General features: G+C 38.9%; 1 protein-coding gene across 4 annotated transcripts in view; it reads left to right on the plus strand.

Annotated features, from left to right (window-relative positions):
• LARGE1 (LARGE xylosyl- and glucuronyltransferase 1) overlaps positions 1-17,093 on the plus strand; it is a 269,824-nt gene that overhangs the window by 133,344 nt on the left and 119,387 nt on the right. For 3 of the 4 annotated variants that reach the window (XM_084205376.1, XM_084205378.1, XM_084205377.1), the window contains 2 exons: positions 4,659-4,741; positions 14,130-14,253. In XM_084205376.1, the coding sequence (XP_084061502.1) occupies positions 4,659-4,741; positions 14,130-14,253 (207 nt within the window). Of the gene's footprint in view, positions 1-2,340; positions 2,434-4,658; positions 4,742-14,129; positions 14,254-17,093 lie in introns of all 4 variants that reach the window. The other variant, XM_084205379.1, reaches the window with a different exon arrangement.

Genomic DNA, 17,093 nt, shown 5'->3' on the forward strand with positions numbered 1-17,093 from the left:
TGTGATGGACATCTTGATGCCTTTCATTCTCCGATTCTTTTCTGTGTTTCAGATGTGTAAACAAAGTTTTTAGCTTCTGACCCTGGAATATATCACAGCAAGAGTTGACAAATTAGGTAATGAGAAACAAGGGTTCTTAAGAAGAAGACTCTTCCTCTGGTGGACTCTAAGAGTGTCAGGAATGGGTTGTTAGTTTCATTGAGTCTGTTCTTAGAGATTTACTGGTGATAACATTTCACAATCTAATTTGGGAAGGTCTTTAATGGTGATTAAAACATTTGAAAATGCAGTTACAATGAATGAACATTAAATCTCTGATAAAGCATCATCTATGTGATGTTAATTGTGATCTATATCAAATAGCTGTGGGTTTGTTGCATTCCAGCTGTAGCTTCCTACTCTTGCATCACAGGAGAGCTCTTCTGATACTTTAAAATGGACCAGCATTATACTGCAAGAAAAAAAATCAGACACCCAGACAAGGGGCTTCTCCTTTGAGCAAGCAGATGCCCATCATGCCTTCCCAGTAGTAGACCATTTGAACACAAACCTCGGAAACATAAGTAAGCATAGTCCTTACACAGATGTCAGCACTACAACAGGCTTCAGAAAGAGAGTATAATGCCATTGAAAGTTAACAAAATTGTATGCCTTTTTCTTACAGTATTATCCCAGTATCTTTCCAGCTTGTGCCTCCCTAAACTGAGCATTTACTTGAATTGTGTATTTATAAATATTTTTGAAAGAGATTATATACTAGGAAATTGATAATTAGCAGTATAGCATATAGTGGCTTAGCAAGATACTTAACATTTGACGCATTTTTAGAGGCATATTTGTATTGTTCCTGTTCTCAACAGTGTTCAGTAGGGTTAAGTGTGTAGTGCTCCACAGCCATCAAGAACACATCCTCACCAATATCAGCAGTGTAACACATGTAAAGCAGATGTTATCTGCCGCTGGGAAAAATAAAACTGGAAACAAACACAAATATTTTGTAAAGTACTTGTAATATCTCTTAATCACATTCAACAATTATTTATGAAGGATTAAATATCTACAATGGAAAGCCTACTGGAAAATTACTGCGGTATGAAATGTCTTACCAAAGATTATTTTTAACTCTAATTACTAATACAGGTTTGTAAAACTCATTATTTCATCATTCCAAAAAGTAGCCCAAGGAGGAAAAATTTTTATGTATGCTCATCTAGGCACTATATACTCCTCATCAGCATGGATCTGGGGCCCAGTTCTTCATGTGGTTTTGGATATTTTCTTCCCATTATAATTATCCTAGAACATGAAATACTGTATTTAGAGATAGGATTTTCCTTGTGTGGAGTGGCTGAGGTAAGAGTTTTGAACTACGTTAGCATATACCTTGGTGTGACTTAAACTCCCTTTTCTAAAGAAGCTTAGCTTCCTTAAGTGCCTTGAAGCACTTACACCTGAGTGCTTCCTAAACTATTTACAATTAAAAATAGTTCAGTTGGTGTCCCTGATCCTCAGCCGGTAGGCAGAATGTTGTGATGAACTTCCACAGTGTTTTGATTGCCTCTTCATATCTCTGTGTATAAACAGAGGAAGAATTCATTGACTCTGTATCGTCAGTTCATTTGTTGCTGCAGTGAATTACATTATCCAAAAGCATCTCCAGTGAATGACCAGAGTCCAAACTCCTGCAGCAAGTGGTGAACACATCTATCACTCACTTTGAAGAGAGCATTGTAGGAAGATTGACACTTTGAACGCTCAGTTTGGTCCTGCAGCAACTTTGAAATATCCAGGCTAGAGTGTGACTGGTATTATCTAAAACTATCATGGAATGCCAGCAGTAAAGGGGCAAGTGTAGCATGCACAGCCTTGTGTGAGAAGTTTGGTGGGACATGTTGAGCCAATCAGGCAGGCTGACACTTGTAGTGGAAGTTGGAGCATTCTTTGGTCATGTGGCTTTAGTCCTTGGGGTTAGCTGCAGTCATTGGGTCTGGAGGTTGTGTGAATCACAGTGGCCAGTTCTGGTGGGATGGGGAGTACACTCTTCCAGCCATCTGCAGATGGATAAAAGGAGTTTGGGAGAAGTGTCAATTTTCAAAATCTGGGAGGTGATGCTTACAGTGGTATGCTCAGGAGGATGCATGTTCTTTCAAGTGCTTATTCCAGCCATATCTTGCCAGAATCTGGGTACAGCCAGCTGCTCTCAATCCAAACATGAATTTGGAACAAGAGTGGAGAAAGCTGGAAGTAATGTTTTTCCCCTTGGGATGCAAACATCTGCAGACAGTTCAGGTTGATAACTTCATTTGGCTTATCTGTTTTTCCACTGACTTTGTTTAACAGTTAAACAACGAGAGAAAGGAAAGTTGATCAGGGAAAGGAGAAGAATAGACTGAGCCTTGAAGCATGCTGCAGGAAAAAACTTGGAACGAAAAGGTCTTGATTTCTGTTCTCTTTGAGGATTATTGTTCTTTTGTTTAACTGATTGCAGGCAGGAATAGAAGTGATATGTAATATCAAACACCACAGAGAGGCTGAGCAGAAGGTACATGGATGCCTGTGTCTCTGAGCTGGAAGAGAGCATTCAGAGGCATAGTAAGTGCTGCTCTCACTGGGTCCTGGCTGGAGCAGCATCCAAGGCAACAGCAGCTACTAAAGACAGCAAGGAATGCATGCTTTCAATTCTGAAACAAACTGATGTAGTAAAAGGAGAACAGATGTGGGCAAGAACTTGACAGAATAAACTCTAATTTGGAGGGCAGTTGTAAGGTACAGAGAGTGGCTTTGAGGAGAGCTTTTCTGGCAAGTGTACGTGGTATAAAACAATGCTAACAGTATATGACAGTGCTACTCTGTGGAAACCCCTAAAATGTTTGTTTCTGGTCTAGTGCCTTCAGGTGAAATGTTTAAAGCAAGGGTGAGACTGTTCTCAGTTAATTTGATTTTAATTGGCACTGAGGGGAAGGATTTTAGGTCTTCCACAAGCCTGGGAGGGGCACCAGGTGACAATGAGAGAGGAGGCAGTACATGTAGGATCAGGAATCAGTGCACCCACAGCAACCCATGCCAATGAGTACAGTACAGACTGCTGCTGTAATAAAAGTCATTAATAAGCAGTCTCTGTTCTCCCCTCTTATCACAAGAGAGAAACACAATCGATTTTTGCCAAATGTTGAGCATGCTCAGCTCCCATTGACTTTAACATAAATTTAAAGTGCTAATACCTCACAGAGCTGCTGCCAAAATGTACTACAGTATCTTTTCTTTCTCACACCTCTCTGGACCGACAGTTCTCTTATTAATTCAAGTCCCCTTAAAACATCAGATCTTAAATATGCCTGAGCTTGTGCAGCACAGCAGGGCTGGAGGCAGCTGTGATGTTCATGTGGATGTTCCACTGTGGCACAGCTACTTGGCCACTTGTATGATTCAAATTGGGCTTTGTACCAGGCAATCTTAATGGATGGGGCTGTGGGCTCTTCAGATGTGCCCAACACATGGCACTTCTTGTGTAAATGTGCTTCTGTTGCAAGCCAGGCTTTGGGAATCTGTGGCTATGTGAGGAGACAGAATTCCTCATTTGTTCTCAGCATAGTGGGCATTCTGTGGAAAATGAGAGCTGTGTGTGTGAGAAACCAGCTAACCAAGCTTCAAATGGAAGCCAAATGAGGCTTCCCTGCAGTTTCACAGCTGTGTCCCCAATGGCAGCTTTGTGCTGACAGCATGGTGATCTCTGCTTCATTTCTGTGACCACTAAGAAACAGAAGATCACAGAACCTGGAGTCAAAACTTGCTAGGATTAATTTTTTGTCCCTAGGGAGCAGAAATGGCTACTTTTTAAAAGGAGAGCAGAATAACGTGATAGCATTTTTCAGATTAGTACTTACTGCTAAATAATGACTCGTAGCGCCTTTTCAATTTTCTCTTTCCTCCTGAAGAGATGAGGAAATCTCTGCCTCATGTAAAAAGGGAGGTAAAAAGCCACAGAATGAGTGATAATTTACCAGTGTCATGAGGTGGAGAGAATGTGTGTGTGGGGTTGTGTTTAGCTTCACATGAACGCTGCCAGAACAGCCCATGCTGGTGGTCAGAGGCAGGGAGGTGGCCTCTTATCGCCACAGCCTGTGTCCCCTCGTGTCACTGGGGTGTGACCAGCCCTGGCAAACCAATGGTCACAGTCATGTTCATCCGTGAGGGCTTGCTCACCCTCTCCATAGGGGCTCTGCATAAGACAGAAATAATACAAAATTTCTGAGATCATATCTGCTTCTAATTATCAGACATAATTTTAAACTTTAGTTCAGAAGATTAAAAATATCTGTATGTTTGCACACTCAGGATTTTGTGTGCTACTCACTTGAGGAGGGTGTGTGTACATACATGCACACATATGTCGTAGCTAATAAATGCAGTCGTATTCAAACATCTGATATAATGTAGTGGTAGTAATGACTTTGGAATGATGATGGTGCTATAACTCAATTAAGATGTTTTTAGCAAACTGCCTCAAGTGAGTTGCAAACAGCTGCAAAACACCCACTCAAATCCCTAACAATTGCAGCACTGAACAACAGCAGTGTCATGTGTGTGCTGTCCTTAACAAGTGACGAGCGCAGGAGCAGGCTTTAATTTTTGTTCTTTTTGTTCCTTTTCTCCCACAGACTATCCACGTTGCCATTGTCTGTGCAGGGTACAATGCCAGTCGGGATGTTGTCACACTCGTCAAGTCTGTCTTATTTCACAGGTAAAGGTAGCTTTCTTTTCCTGTATATTGTATATCTGATTATTACTAAGTGAGCTTTTTCTAGGTTTACTTCAAAAGAAGGTCAGATTCCTTCCCCTGGTTCCTTTCTCTTTTTAAGGAATGAAACATTAGTTCATGATCATCCCAAATAGATTTCACCTGTGTGAAGATTTCTGAAGTGAATAAGTGGGATCAGAGCTCCTCCTGCTACTCCTGTTGCATTGTGGGAATAGGGACAGTATCTATCTTAACTGTAAAGCATCTGCATGCTCCTGAATGATGTAAAATAATGATCATGGTAATAACAGTGTTGTATTCATTTAGCCTATTTCTGGTCTCAGTTTATGGCACAGGTGTAGATGATAAATTCACACTGGTTGCTTGACTGTCCCAGATTCCAATTTTGACACTTGTTTTTGAAGTAAACCTGCTGTTACAGTCAGTGTATACACTACTTCAGTAAATTCAGGTGCTTTACTCTGGCTTTGGAATGGCTGCTGACAGCCCCTCAGAAGGTTTTGCAACCTGGTTTTAGTACAGTTAGCTCTCAAAGTTGAGAGGCATAAATGTACATTGAAAACAAAATAACCAATTCCCTTAATAGACAGCAACTCCAGAAAAAGAGAATTCACATTACTCTGTGTGGGTGTACGTGTGTATCCACGGTCCAGTTTAGAAATGTCTCTTGGAGATGCTTTCCAATGGTGGTGTTGAAAGTGGATTAAAATTAGGGAAGTGATCACACTGTTTCACTCAAACAGGATAAATAGGCTAGTAAAATATGCTTACAGTACAAACAACTTATTAAGGAGGTAGTTTCAATATGCTGCTTTTTTTTGAAAGACAAGGGTGAAATTGACTTTTGTTCATGTCATGTGGTATTATCGTCTTGTGTCTAGCATGAGTGGGGCATTCCAGTCCCACACTTTGCTCCTTATGTTTGCCTGTAGTCTCGTGCTGAAGACTGCTGTCTCCTCCCTGACAAAGGTTTTAGTATACCATTTTATAATTTTTGGTAAGCTCCCTAAAAGAATATAAATGCTCACCTTGTCCAGTATGAAAAAAGACTCCATAAGTATTGTTTAATCAAAATAGGAAAGCAGCTTCCATTATCAACACACAGTCTTAGTGCAAGTCTTGTGAGAAGTAGCATGTTCATGTCAGATGGGGGTAGGACCAGAGGAACAATGCTAAAAAACATAACAAAGGCAAAAATACAGTAAATATCCATGTCATTCTCTTTGGAGGATTTTACTGAATGGTAAAATTCTGGTAAATGTTAAAACTATATCTGTTTCCAATTAGAAGTTTGAATTTTTCAGCGTAAACAGGGTTTATATTGCAAGGATGTGTGGAGGTTTTGTATTTTTTTTTTGTTTGTTTCTAAGGGATTTAATGGAAAATCATATTTTTGTGGTGACATGAGTTATCCTAGTGATAAGCTGCTCCATGTTTTTCTATCCTAATACTTGCATCCATTTTGAGAAGGCTTTAATCTTTCTGTTTCCAAATGTTCTGTAAATAATGGGAATCTCACAGCTCAGAGGTTGAAACAACCTCTCTCTGTGTTTTTTAAAGGAAATGTCCCTGTTTTACTTAAGACACTCCTGAGAGCAATTAGCAAATTTATGAACAATACTGCCACGTAATTAAATTATTAAATAATAGTATGTTAAAATATTAAAACAAAAAATTTCTAAGTCTGATGGATTCTGCCTCTGTCAAGAAAATACTGGTTTTGGCCTGCACTGCTGCTCATGTCAAAGGATTTGTTGAGCTCAGCAGAGGTGGTCAAGATAAAGTCCAGTATAGCTAATGAAACCTGAGTACATTCCAGATAACCTGTCTCCCTTGTTTGCTCAGAGCATACTTAAAGGCAAGTCTAAGTCCATTCCTGCCTAGAACCAGGGTTTCTCACAAGGTATTAAATTGTTTGCTAGAAAGAGAAGATATTCTCAGAAAAGAGACAGAGACATTTCTTTCTTATCTTCTAGAAAACACAGGCTTCTTAAGCATCAGTTGATGCTATGACTCCATGACCATGCTTCAGTAGCACTCCTTTCTTGTATCTTTATCTTTGGAATGGCAGTTCTGTAGAAGGATGCAAAATAAGGAAAAAGAAACAACAAACTAAGCTGAATATTGATTTAGAACGAAGTTTCTTTGTGTTGGTTGCCATGTGCAAACTGTTATTTTGGAGACCACTCTGCAATTCAGAAATGGTGATGATTGGAAAGGCTACTTTTAGTTGCTATGATCTATTTGATTATAGGAATGAAGAATGGAGACAGGTCGTGATAGTGCATTTAGGAGGATTGAGTTAGGAGAATTGGAAGTGGTTGGTTCAGATAGTGCTTCCTGATGGCAGCATCAAGTTTACCTCTGACTTGAGGGTCATCAGTGAAAACAGCCATGGAGATGCCACTTATTCTAACCCTAAATATGCACCAGGGAGTGCATCCTAGCTGACATTGTCCAATAAGCCTGTTTGAAAGGCCTGTATGCTTCCAATGGAGACGTTTGCCTAACAAGAAGTTTGCTACCCTAATCTCTAAGTTAGGCTACTGGTTCTTCATTTCCAGTATCACCATGTTCAATCTCACATACAAATATAAGTTTTGCAAGAACAGAAAAAATATGCTGCCAAACTTATTGTCATAGAGATTTTGTTTTTCCTTCAAGACACCCTGAATTCAATCTACTGATTAAATAACTGACCCCTCAAAGCAACCAGGCTTAATGTCCTCACCAGTCTTCCTGCACCTCACTTGGTGTTTGTTGTAAGACACTGATTTCAGTTAATCTGTCCGGAATTCATTAAGAGGTCATGTCCTTCTTTTGGCATTTCTGTACAGGTTAGTAATTAAGGCATGTTTTAGCATGCATTTTGATACAAAACTATATACCTAAATTCCCTACTTCCATAGGAAATCCCTGCTTCTCTAATAGAAAAGCTCTGAGAAAAGGAGGCCATGTCAGTCTGATCCCAGGGAGCATTAACATATTTGTTATACCCCCAGCTTTAGCTAGAGTGCTAGATAGAGACACAAAACAGCAGGAGTGCTGGGTCATTAAGGATAAAAGCTACAGAATTTTCTATAGATGGAGTGTGCTGTCTCCTCTCTCTTGCATGAATGTACAGCAAATCCTGCATATTGAACATTTCAGCTCTCCACAGGCCTGAAACATCAAGATTTGAGTCATACCATATATATTATGGGACTTAGGCAAGCTACTTGTTCAGACCATTTGAGAAACCATATCTATCTTCAGATTCCAGAGAGTGGGAAAAGGAGAGGAAAGGGGTAGTGTGATTGATTCCACATAAGAACACCATAATTCAGAAATGTGTTTCATTCCCAGTGATAAAGGAGCTAGATTCCAGTTTTGTCTTTCAAAAATGTATGCTCCAGCCACAAAATCCAGCAGCTTTTAACACCCAGTTTGACATAACTGACAGTCTGTTCTCAGGAGGAGACTCAGCAGAGCTGGGATAGTGCAGGGTTTGCAGTCTGATAAATATGCATTGGCAGCGCTGCACAGAGGGAGGCTTGTAGGATGAATACTTAGTCCTACTCTGCAACTTCCCTGCTTTCCTTTCTTGCACATCCAGTTCCCAATTATGACAGATTTTATAAAGCCATTGCAGGGCTAAAAAAAATTATCTCTGAGTTTAACGCAAACCAATCTCATATCACCATATCCTAAGAGCAGCCTCACTTTAGTTGTTCCAAAGCAAAAGACCAAACACTAAAAATTTATTATATTGGGTCAAATAGGCAGAAGGAAGTGCAAATACTTTTGGAAACAGTGATTATAGTGGTAAGCTAAAAAGCACCTGCATTTCTTTTTCAAAACTGAAGCAGTTTCTGGTTGATAACGTTCCTTGAATCTTTTGCAGCTATTGGTCCAAGTTACATTGGTGATTTTTCAATGTTTTACTCCATTTCTGAAAATTGCAAACCTTAGAGTGCTACAGAAACAGCCCAAGATCCTAGTTACATATTAAAAAGATAATTTCTCTGCCTTAACTTGAGTAAGAGCTAAAATGGTTTTTAATATGCCCTTTTTCAAAGACATGCCTAACAGTATGTTTAATTTGGAAACAAAATAAAAAACGAACTTACACAATTATAACATGTCTCTGGCAGTTAAGTCAGCCTGAAAATCTGTAAACAATTCTCTTTTGTGCCCCAAGTAATGTGATGGTTTTTGTGCCCTTTTGGTTTTTTCCCCACTATGTCAGTCCCTCTTCTTCACAGGAGACACTGCATTTACTCCTTTGGCTGTAGTCTCCTTCTATGCCACAGCAATAGTGGCATAGGAGTGTGGGGGCTTTGTAAGGAATGAAAACAAAACCAGACATCCAGACAAATGCTTTTTAATGGGAAGTTGTCTCTTTGCTTTAAGAAGGCTGCTTGTAACCTTAAAGTTAAGTGTATGTCTGAGCATTTTTAAGAACAGGATATGAAGCTGTGTTACAGAATGCTGTATGAATAATGAACTCTTTTTTTTTTTTTCTTAGAACAAGTAGAATAAGGCAAAGCAAATGAAAATCTAAATTAAATTAAAAGGATGACATGTAATTTCCAAGTAAAAGTCACAAGTCAACACTGGCTGGTAATTAAAGCTTATATAATCTAATGGCTATATTCCATTGAGACCACTTTGCCTTAATGGAGTTAATTTGAGAATTCAAAACCTCTGACAGTGTTTCCAACTTTTCTAATGTGTCGGTCTATTTTGTGTGAGGTTATTTTGGCAAAAAACATAAAGCGTGACCTGGTTTCTCTGATCCATATAAATGCATCAACAATACACACTTTTTGGTTTTTCTAATTGTCCTAATAATAGAGGCATAATGGAGAAGGCAATGTTTAGAAAAATCTGCCCATGATTTACTCCTAATACTTCCAAAAGAAATTCTGTAAGTAAACACAAAACAAGAAGATCCATGAGTGATGCAGCAAGTGTGTATTTAGGCTCTCAGCAAGTGTGTATTTAGGCTCTCTCCAGTAGTTTGGGGAGCATTTCATCAATACTGGGTGTGAAGCAGTATAAAAACATCTTGAAGATTTTCACATTAAAAATTTTCTCATCTGAGAGAGGGATTGTCATATGGGCATTAGGAGAAAAAGTTTCCCAAACTGCCTTTTATAATTCCTGTTTGAAGTTCCTGTAACCATTTGTTACACATATAACAGGTACTACCTTGTTATGCTTCCCTTAATAAAGTATAGGTTTTGGAATAAACCCCTTGGGCTGCTGACCTTTTTGTATTCTTAGAAAATAAAATTTCTCTGTTGCAGAGAGAGAACTGTATAACCAAGCAGCCAAGGAGCTGCCTTTTGAATTACTAACAACTGAGCTATGGAATAGTGCAGAAGGGAAGAGTGAGCCTTGGTTCACTACTCCCTTTTTCAATTGCAGATTTCTGTATTTAACTCTGTGGCAGTGGCTATTTGAAAAGATAGGGCCACAAATGCTTGAGCAAGCAGATCATAAATCTGATGAAGAATAAGAGGTTTTGAAACGCAAGAATAAGACATCAAGACAAGAAAAAATGTAGAGAAATGGGTACCTTGGAATAGACTTCTAAATTCATGGCCTGACTTTTAAAAAATTGACGTCTTTTCATTTTCCTAACTTTATAGGACCTCAGCAATTTTGAAAATGAGGGCATTCATTCCAACTCCTATATTTAGGTCTAAGAACCTATATTTAAGCATCCATGCTTGAAAATCTTGGCTAGAATCTCCCTTTGTCCACTTTTGAGGAAAGTAATTTGCGAAAAATAAATGTGTGCTCTTTACATATGGTTTACGTTGTCAGATAGTGTTCTGATCTTAAGGTAAGTGGAAATAAGTTAATATAGGAAGATTTGCAGTTTTCTGAACAGAGTACTTAGAACCTTAAGTTTCCACTTGATGGGAAATGGTCATATTTTGGAACTACATTTTACCAAATTAAGACATTAATGCATCAGCATTTTCTGTGTAGCAGAAACTATGAAAAGTTGTAGTTGGTAGAAATTCAAATGTTCAAAATCATTGAAGTAAATAAGATTAACTATTTCTGGACCTTGTGAGTAATCCTGTGGCTGTTTCAATACCTGCTTCTGCAGTAAGGAATCTGGAAGACCTGGGGCTCATTGTTCTGAAACCTAGGATACTAGAAACATTTCTTTCTAAACAGATTAATTCAGGTGAATACTGGGGATTTTCCAAAACCTGTTAGTTTTGTGGGAGAAGTTTATCAGAGTTGCCATATATTGACCCATGTTATTCCATAGTTGAATATACTGTCCCCAGTACAGTATAGTGATTTCTATCAGTACAAGATACAACCAGCCTTTGTGTTTTTTTAGTTCTCTTGATGTGCCCAGTGGAAAATGAGCAAAATGTCCCAGTTTAATGAAATTCAGCTTTCAGTGGAATCCTTCACAATATCCTGATTGTCATCCCCAATTCTTAGAGCCACTGATTCAATCATGTTGTCAGATAATCATGACTTCCCTTTCATATATCTCTTGAAAAAGATTTGTCATCTTGCAGAATCTGTTCTGTATCTTTTATAATGAATGTTGGTTGATCTTCAAGCTTTTAAACTTGTTTCTTAAACACTTTGAAGCAATCTATATCTTTTAGGCTTCACATATTGCAGACAGCAGAAGAGGTACAAGATGTCATCTGTGTGTATGCTAGTATGGTTACCTTCAGAAGGTCTTCCAGCTTTGAGGCTGTGCACTGCTGGCTTCCAGCACCGTGCTAAACCTCACATTTCACAGAACTGAAATTTTCTGTGGCTGATGCACATTTAGTTGTAGATGTCATCAGGTCACTATACTGTTTTGGGGATATATTTTGGTAAGTGATAATCTTTTGCCTTGCCTCTGACACACACTTTCCTTCCAGCTGAATCTTCACCATGAGGCTAACAACGTGAAAGAGATTTCTGTGTGGGAGTACAACTATCCTTTTTTCTTTCTTCCAGTAGGAGATGAACTAAAGTAAATGTCACCCACTTGTTCCCATATAAGTTTCATACACTCTGGGTCATTCAGATAAGTATAAACTGCTACTGAACATCTGAGTGTCTTTGTGTCAGATTTTTTCTTTTCAACTAGTGTGTTTCATCTTGAAATATTTTATATAAATTCCATTTAAGCAAACGATCATTTGAAAGAAGATGAAGCTTTGTTTTTTTAACTGATTTTTTTACTTTTCTTATTCTACTTTAGAAAATAAGATAAATAACCCAGAATAAAAAAGGGAAGAAATTACTGAAGAACACCAGCTGGGAAATAGTCCTACCAGAATCTAGACTCAGCCCCTCCTTAGCAGAGGGAGCTATGTGGGATGTGTATGTTGATATTGAACATTTATTTGTCTTGAGATGCTGCTTTGCTGGTACCCAAAGCCACCGGTGTTGTACTTTGTTTCTCTTGGCCTTGTCTCTAGTAATGAGATGTATTTCCTGATCACTGCTATTTCCTGATTTTTTCTTGGCAAGGTGCCTGGTTACTGCGGAATCTGCATGAGCCAGGATGTCCTCTTCTGCTCTCCTGCTGGGTTGGTGAAGCAAATGTAATTGCTGTGATCCCTTTAGCTTGGTAATGGGACACTCGGCAGCTGGCAGCTTGTGCCTTTCCCTCTCCCCTCCTCCCTCCAGACAAGCTGGAGATAGAAAGACCTTTGTCTTCTGAAAAGCGTGTTGTGGCTTAGTGCTTTGGATCTCGTTTAAGGCAGATCAGCTGAGGGTTTATTCTGCCGTCATGATTATCTCATATATAAGGCTTCTTCCCAGCCCTTTTCTGCTTTTCCTGTAAGCACATAATGTGATCCACAGTGTCCTTGAAGCCAAAACAGCAGCTTCACTGGCAGCCCCGAGTGCCGGGTTGGATCTGCAAAATCCAGTCATACACTGCTTCTCACAATAATCTCCTCTTTCTGCTGAGAGGTCTGTTAAAATACTATGAACAATTATATGTATTTTTATGTTTTCCTGTGGACTTTGTTCAGTGGGAAGCAGTATTACTCATCATGGCAAGAAAAGAAACATTAAAAGGAAGGCACACATTTTTCATTAATGTAGAAAATGGAGAAAAAATAACCTTCATTTTTTGGGTTAAACCCAAAAGTTTAATGGAAGTATATTGGCCTGAGCTAATATAGTTTTCCTCACTTTTCATTCACACTGAAGAATGCAGTAGCATCACTCGTCTTCTGCTTTAATCAACATCTGAAACTAAATACTTCTCTTGTTAGATGAAAAATACCAATTAACAAGTACACTCATTTAGCTTTACAAATTCCATAGAAATGAGAATCCACTATTCCACTCTAGGGATTAAAGAAAGGTTGATCCCATGCAGAAGTCTAAACAAGCCATTTTTCTTCTTAGTTTTTTTCAAAGTCTGTCCTTTTCTGCTGACCGGGAAAGTTGCTAAGCTAGGGGTAAACATGGAAGACTACAATTTGTGACTAACTTGCACTGGTAGGTTTCCTACCACAGAAGTTAAGATCAAATTTTGTTGCTTATTTTCCCCCAAAAAGGGGGGGGAGGTTAAGGGAATTAAACGAGGTATTTATAGTATCTGAGTTCACATTAGTATAAAAAAACCCATACATTTTGTCAGAGCTTGCCACTCTTGCTGATACTGGCTTCACCTGTCTTGTTTTGAAGCTTTTCAGTTAGCCTAAGTCCTGTAATTAGAGAGATGAACCCAGATCTAGTGTTTTGAAGTAAAATGTTTCCTTTCCTCATGCCTTTCCGTAAGCATTAGGAGAAAAGGATGTGGTAAGATTTGCAATTTCCATTCTGTTTACTATGGCAGTGAATAGCTAGAAGGCACTCACCTGAAGCATCTAAGTTTGGGTTCCTATGGGACAGCTGTTGGTTCCCCAAGATTGCTTTGTAGAAAAATTCTATGTAAACTCAAGGGTCCCAGAATTTCACCTCATTCAAATTTTTATATTTAACCTAAGACAGTCTTCTTACTACAAAGATAAATTACCAGGTTCACCTAGAAACTGAAACAATAATTTCCAAAGCTCAAGTCTCCAAAGGGATATTAACTTGGCCTTTTTTTAAGGAGCTGGTGCATGGGACAAGACTCTTAGGTGTTACAAATCATACATCCTGCTGGAGTCAAAGGATCTGTGTTTTCATAGCCACCCAGAAACTGATTGAGTATTGTGTTGTGGTCATGTGTATTCAAATTGTGTCTCAGCATTTTGGCCACAGAGCAGGACTCCACCAGACATGCTGCACACTCAAAACTTGGCATGGTAGACACAGATAAAGCTGTGTAAATTCTGATGTTGTCCTTTAAAAACAGGAATTAGAAACCTTTGAACTAATATGTTTCTCTCCCTTCTCACATCAGGCGCAACCCACTCCACTTCCACCTCATTGCAGATGCAATTGCCAAACAGATCCTGGCAACTCTGTTCCAGACGTGGATGGTCCCTGCTGTGCGCATAGACTTCTATGATGCAGATGAGCTCAAGGTAAAGACACACAGACACAGGTGTCAGTCATATACTTGTGATTTGATGTCACCCCTTTGCTCCTCATCTCCCTTGACTGCTGAACTGCAGGGGAACTACTGCCTAAAAATATTCTCCCTGATGAAAACTAATTCTAACTGACATGGTTGTAACCCCAATTACACGTATCTGGAAGATGCTGAATGGCTAAAATCAGTCCAGTTTCTCTGGAATGAGAGCAGCAAATGAAATGTTTTGTGTTGCAGCTTAGAATTTTACTTGCTAGCAAGAGGATCCTGGGTGTCTATTTGTTCACGCTATGTTTTTTTTAAGGATACTTCTTCCTAGTAGCAAAGGTGGAATCCTAAAAATCTTGCTCAATAAGCCCAAGTTTGTTACTGGAAGCACTTAACCACCCTGCATTCCTCAAGCACAGGTGTGTGAAACTGTTTAGTACACACACTTCGACAAGGTACTATTAGTACAATAGCTACCTTTTTTGTCTGGATGCCTATCTAAAAGGAATGATTATGAAAAGAGTTCAATTAACAGGCGGGGAAAACCACTTACTCAAAGTAATTATGTTTTCATACTTAAAAAGTTTAAATCAGGACATGATTTTGAGCTGTATGTTTTTTACCTGTGGAGGTAGAATGAAGTGTTCAGACTTAAGCATTTGAAGTTGGTGGCAGTAATTTGTATGACTTACCAGACTGTTCTGAACAGGACCCTGAAACAAGGAAAAAACACAAAATTTAGCAAATTGCTGTACTTATTAAGGGAGAAATTCAAAGCACACAACGTTGTGAAATGTTGAATACAGAAAGCTTTAGAAAGAGATGGAAAAAGGAAAAAAGTGATTCTTGAGAAAAATACTTTGTTTCTGTTTTTATTTTTCATTGGTTCTTTTACATGAAGCCATAAGCTGATATTAACCTAATTAGCCAGAGATCTTCCTTCTGTTCTTTATAGCTTCATAGCAAGGAGGAGGTTTTTTCCTACCAGTCTTGTACTTGTCTATGTTACATGTGCTTTTCTGCAAATTGTAGGGTTTTTAATTAGCCTCTCAGCTGGGGAAGAGAGACCTCTTAGTGTTTTCCTTCTGGTCATTTGGGTATGGTCCAATCTAGTTAAGTAAATAATAACCAAGAGAGCTTACTTCAGTGATCCCCAATTTCTGATTTACAGGCAAAGCACTGAGCAGATATGAGGCTACAGAGCAAAACTGCTTTGTCCCTCCCTCTTCACTGAGCCTTAATTTTTTTATATGACTAGTGACCTACATCAACACTAGACTGTCTTGCATGTAACATATAGGCCTTAAGTTGAGGACCACTTTCTAGATGGATGCAGGTATTGATGCATAAATAGGTCTTTCCAAGTTTGCCCCTCTTGTTCAGAGCTCATCATTTTTCATACCAAGCAATTTCCCTGGTTTCAGTGGCCAAAAAATCACTGTATATAGTACTGAGCATAGGAGAATGTGATAGACACTGGCAAAGGAGAGCAAAGAGTTATAAATATAAACAGAGTTTTTAAAAGCCAGGAATGATGCTGGCTCATATCCAGATCATTCTGCAGGTTTTAGCAAAGACGACAGAGGAGCTGTTTACAGACAGCTGTAGGAGCTCATCTCATTTGTTTCTTATGTAGCCCCTAGAGAGGATTTAATGATTGGTTTGGGTTCATGTATTTCACCTGCACTCTTGGGAGCTGTATTTTGCTGCCTGGTGTTAAGAAAACATAGAGCTGATGCTGGATGTTTACTAGAAAGCCTGTCTTTCTCTGGAGTGATCTATGGATTCACTGTTACAGTATATACTATGTTTCAATTTAAATGACCCTCCATAGTTCTTTTTTAAACCTGCAATCAATACCAATTTCTGACTTTTAAAAGGGTTTAAACTGAGTAATGGCATGAGAACTTTCTGCTTAGCTTTCATTCACTGATGTTCAGTTGTTTTGGAACACATTTTAGCTGCTGCAGAAAACATTTCATTTCATGTTTGTTTTTTTCCCATTGGATATGTATGAGCTTCCAGCCTATTCCTTCTAACGCAGCAGGAGCTGGCATATTAGATTAAGCCCTTAAGTCCTGGGAAAAGTCCTGCTTCTGCTCCTGTTCCTGCTCAAGCAGTGGAAGAGAGCACATAATATTAGATCCTCCATAAATAATATGGATGCTTTTTTGTTTTCAAGTAGCTATTTAGAATTCAGGCAACAGTTTCCAGTAGCATATTAATTTTTTAAAAGGCAGAATTTGGAGACTAAAGTATCTGGTATTTGGCAGTGTTTCTTAACATATCCTGCAGCTCTTAAAATACATGCTGTTTAGCTTAGAGTTAGAGAAACCAGTGTCCTGAAGAAAGGCATAGAAAATTAGTCTTGGCTGTGGCTGTTGTTTTCTCTCAGGTTTTAGAGGAAAACTGGACACTTCACTGCAAGAAGGGGAAGACAAGTTATCATGGATTATATCAGAATTCCTAGGGCCAGCAAAGCAACATCTACTTTGCTGCTGTGACTTAAGCATGTCAGATGTTCCTTTTAAAACTTAGAGAAGACTTATTTTTCTTTTTGCAAGGTGACACAGCTGTTGACATTCCTGTTGCACCACAAAGAGCCTAGGTTCATTCTCTCCATAGAAGCAGATGCTGCCAAACTACCAGCAGCCTGCTTGGAAGAGAGATGGAGCACAGGAAAGAATGGCCAAGGAAAGGTATATCTTTGCTTGGAGTTTATGATAAGAGATGGGATAGAAGAGGAGGAGACTTCACTGTGGAGCTGAGCCAAAATAACAGCATTTCCAGGAAAAGAATCAGACACAGTCGAGATGGCAGCTTGCTGGATGTATTTCTTTAAAC

This window comes from Fringilla coelebs (genome assembly GCF_963513975.1).
Source record: "Fringilla coelebs genome assembly, chromosome: 5".
NCBI lineage: Eukaryota > Metazoa > Chordata > Aves > Passeriformes > Fringillidae > Fringilla > Fringilla coelebs.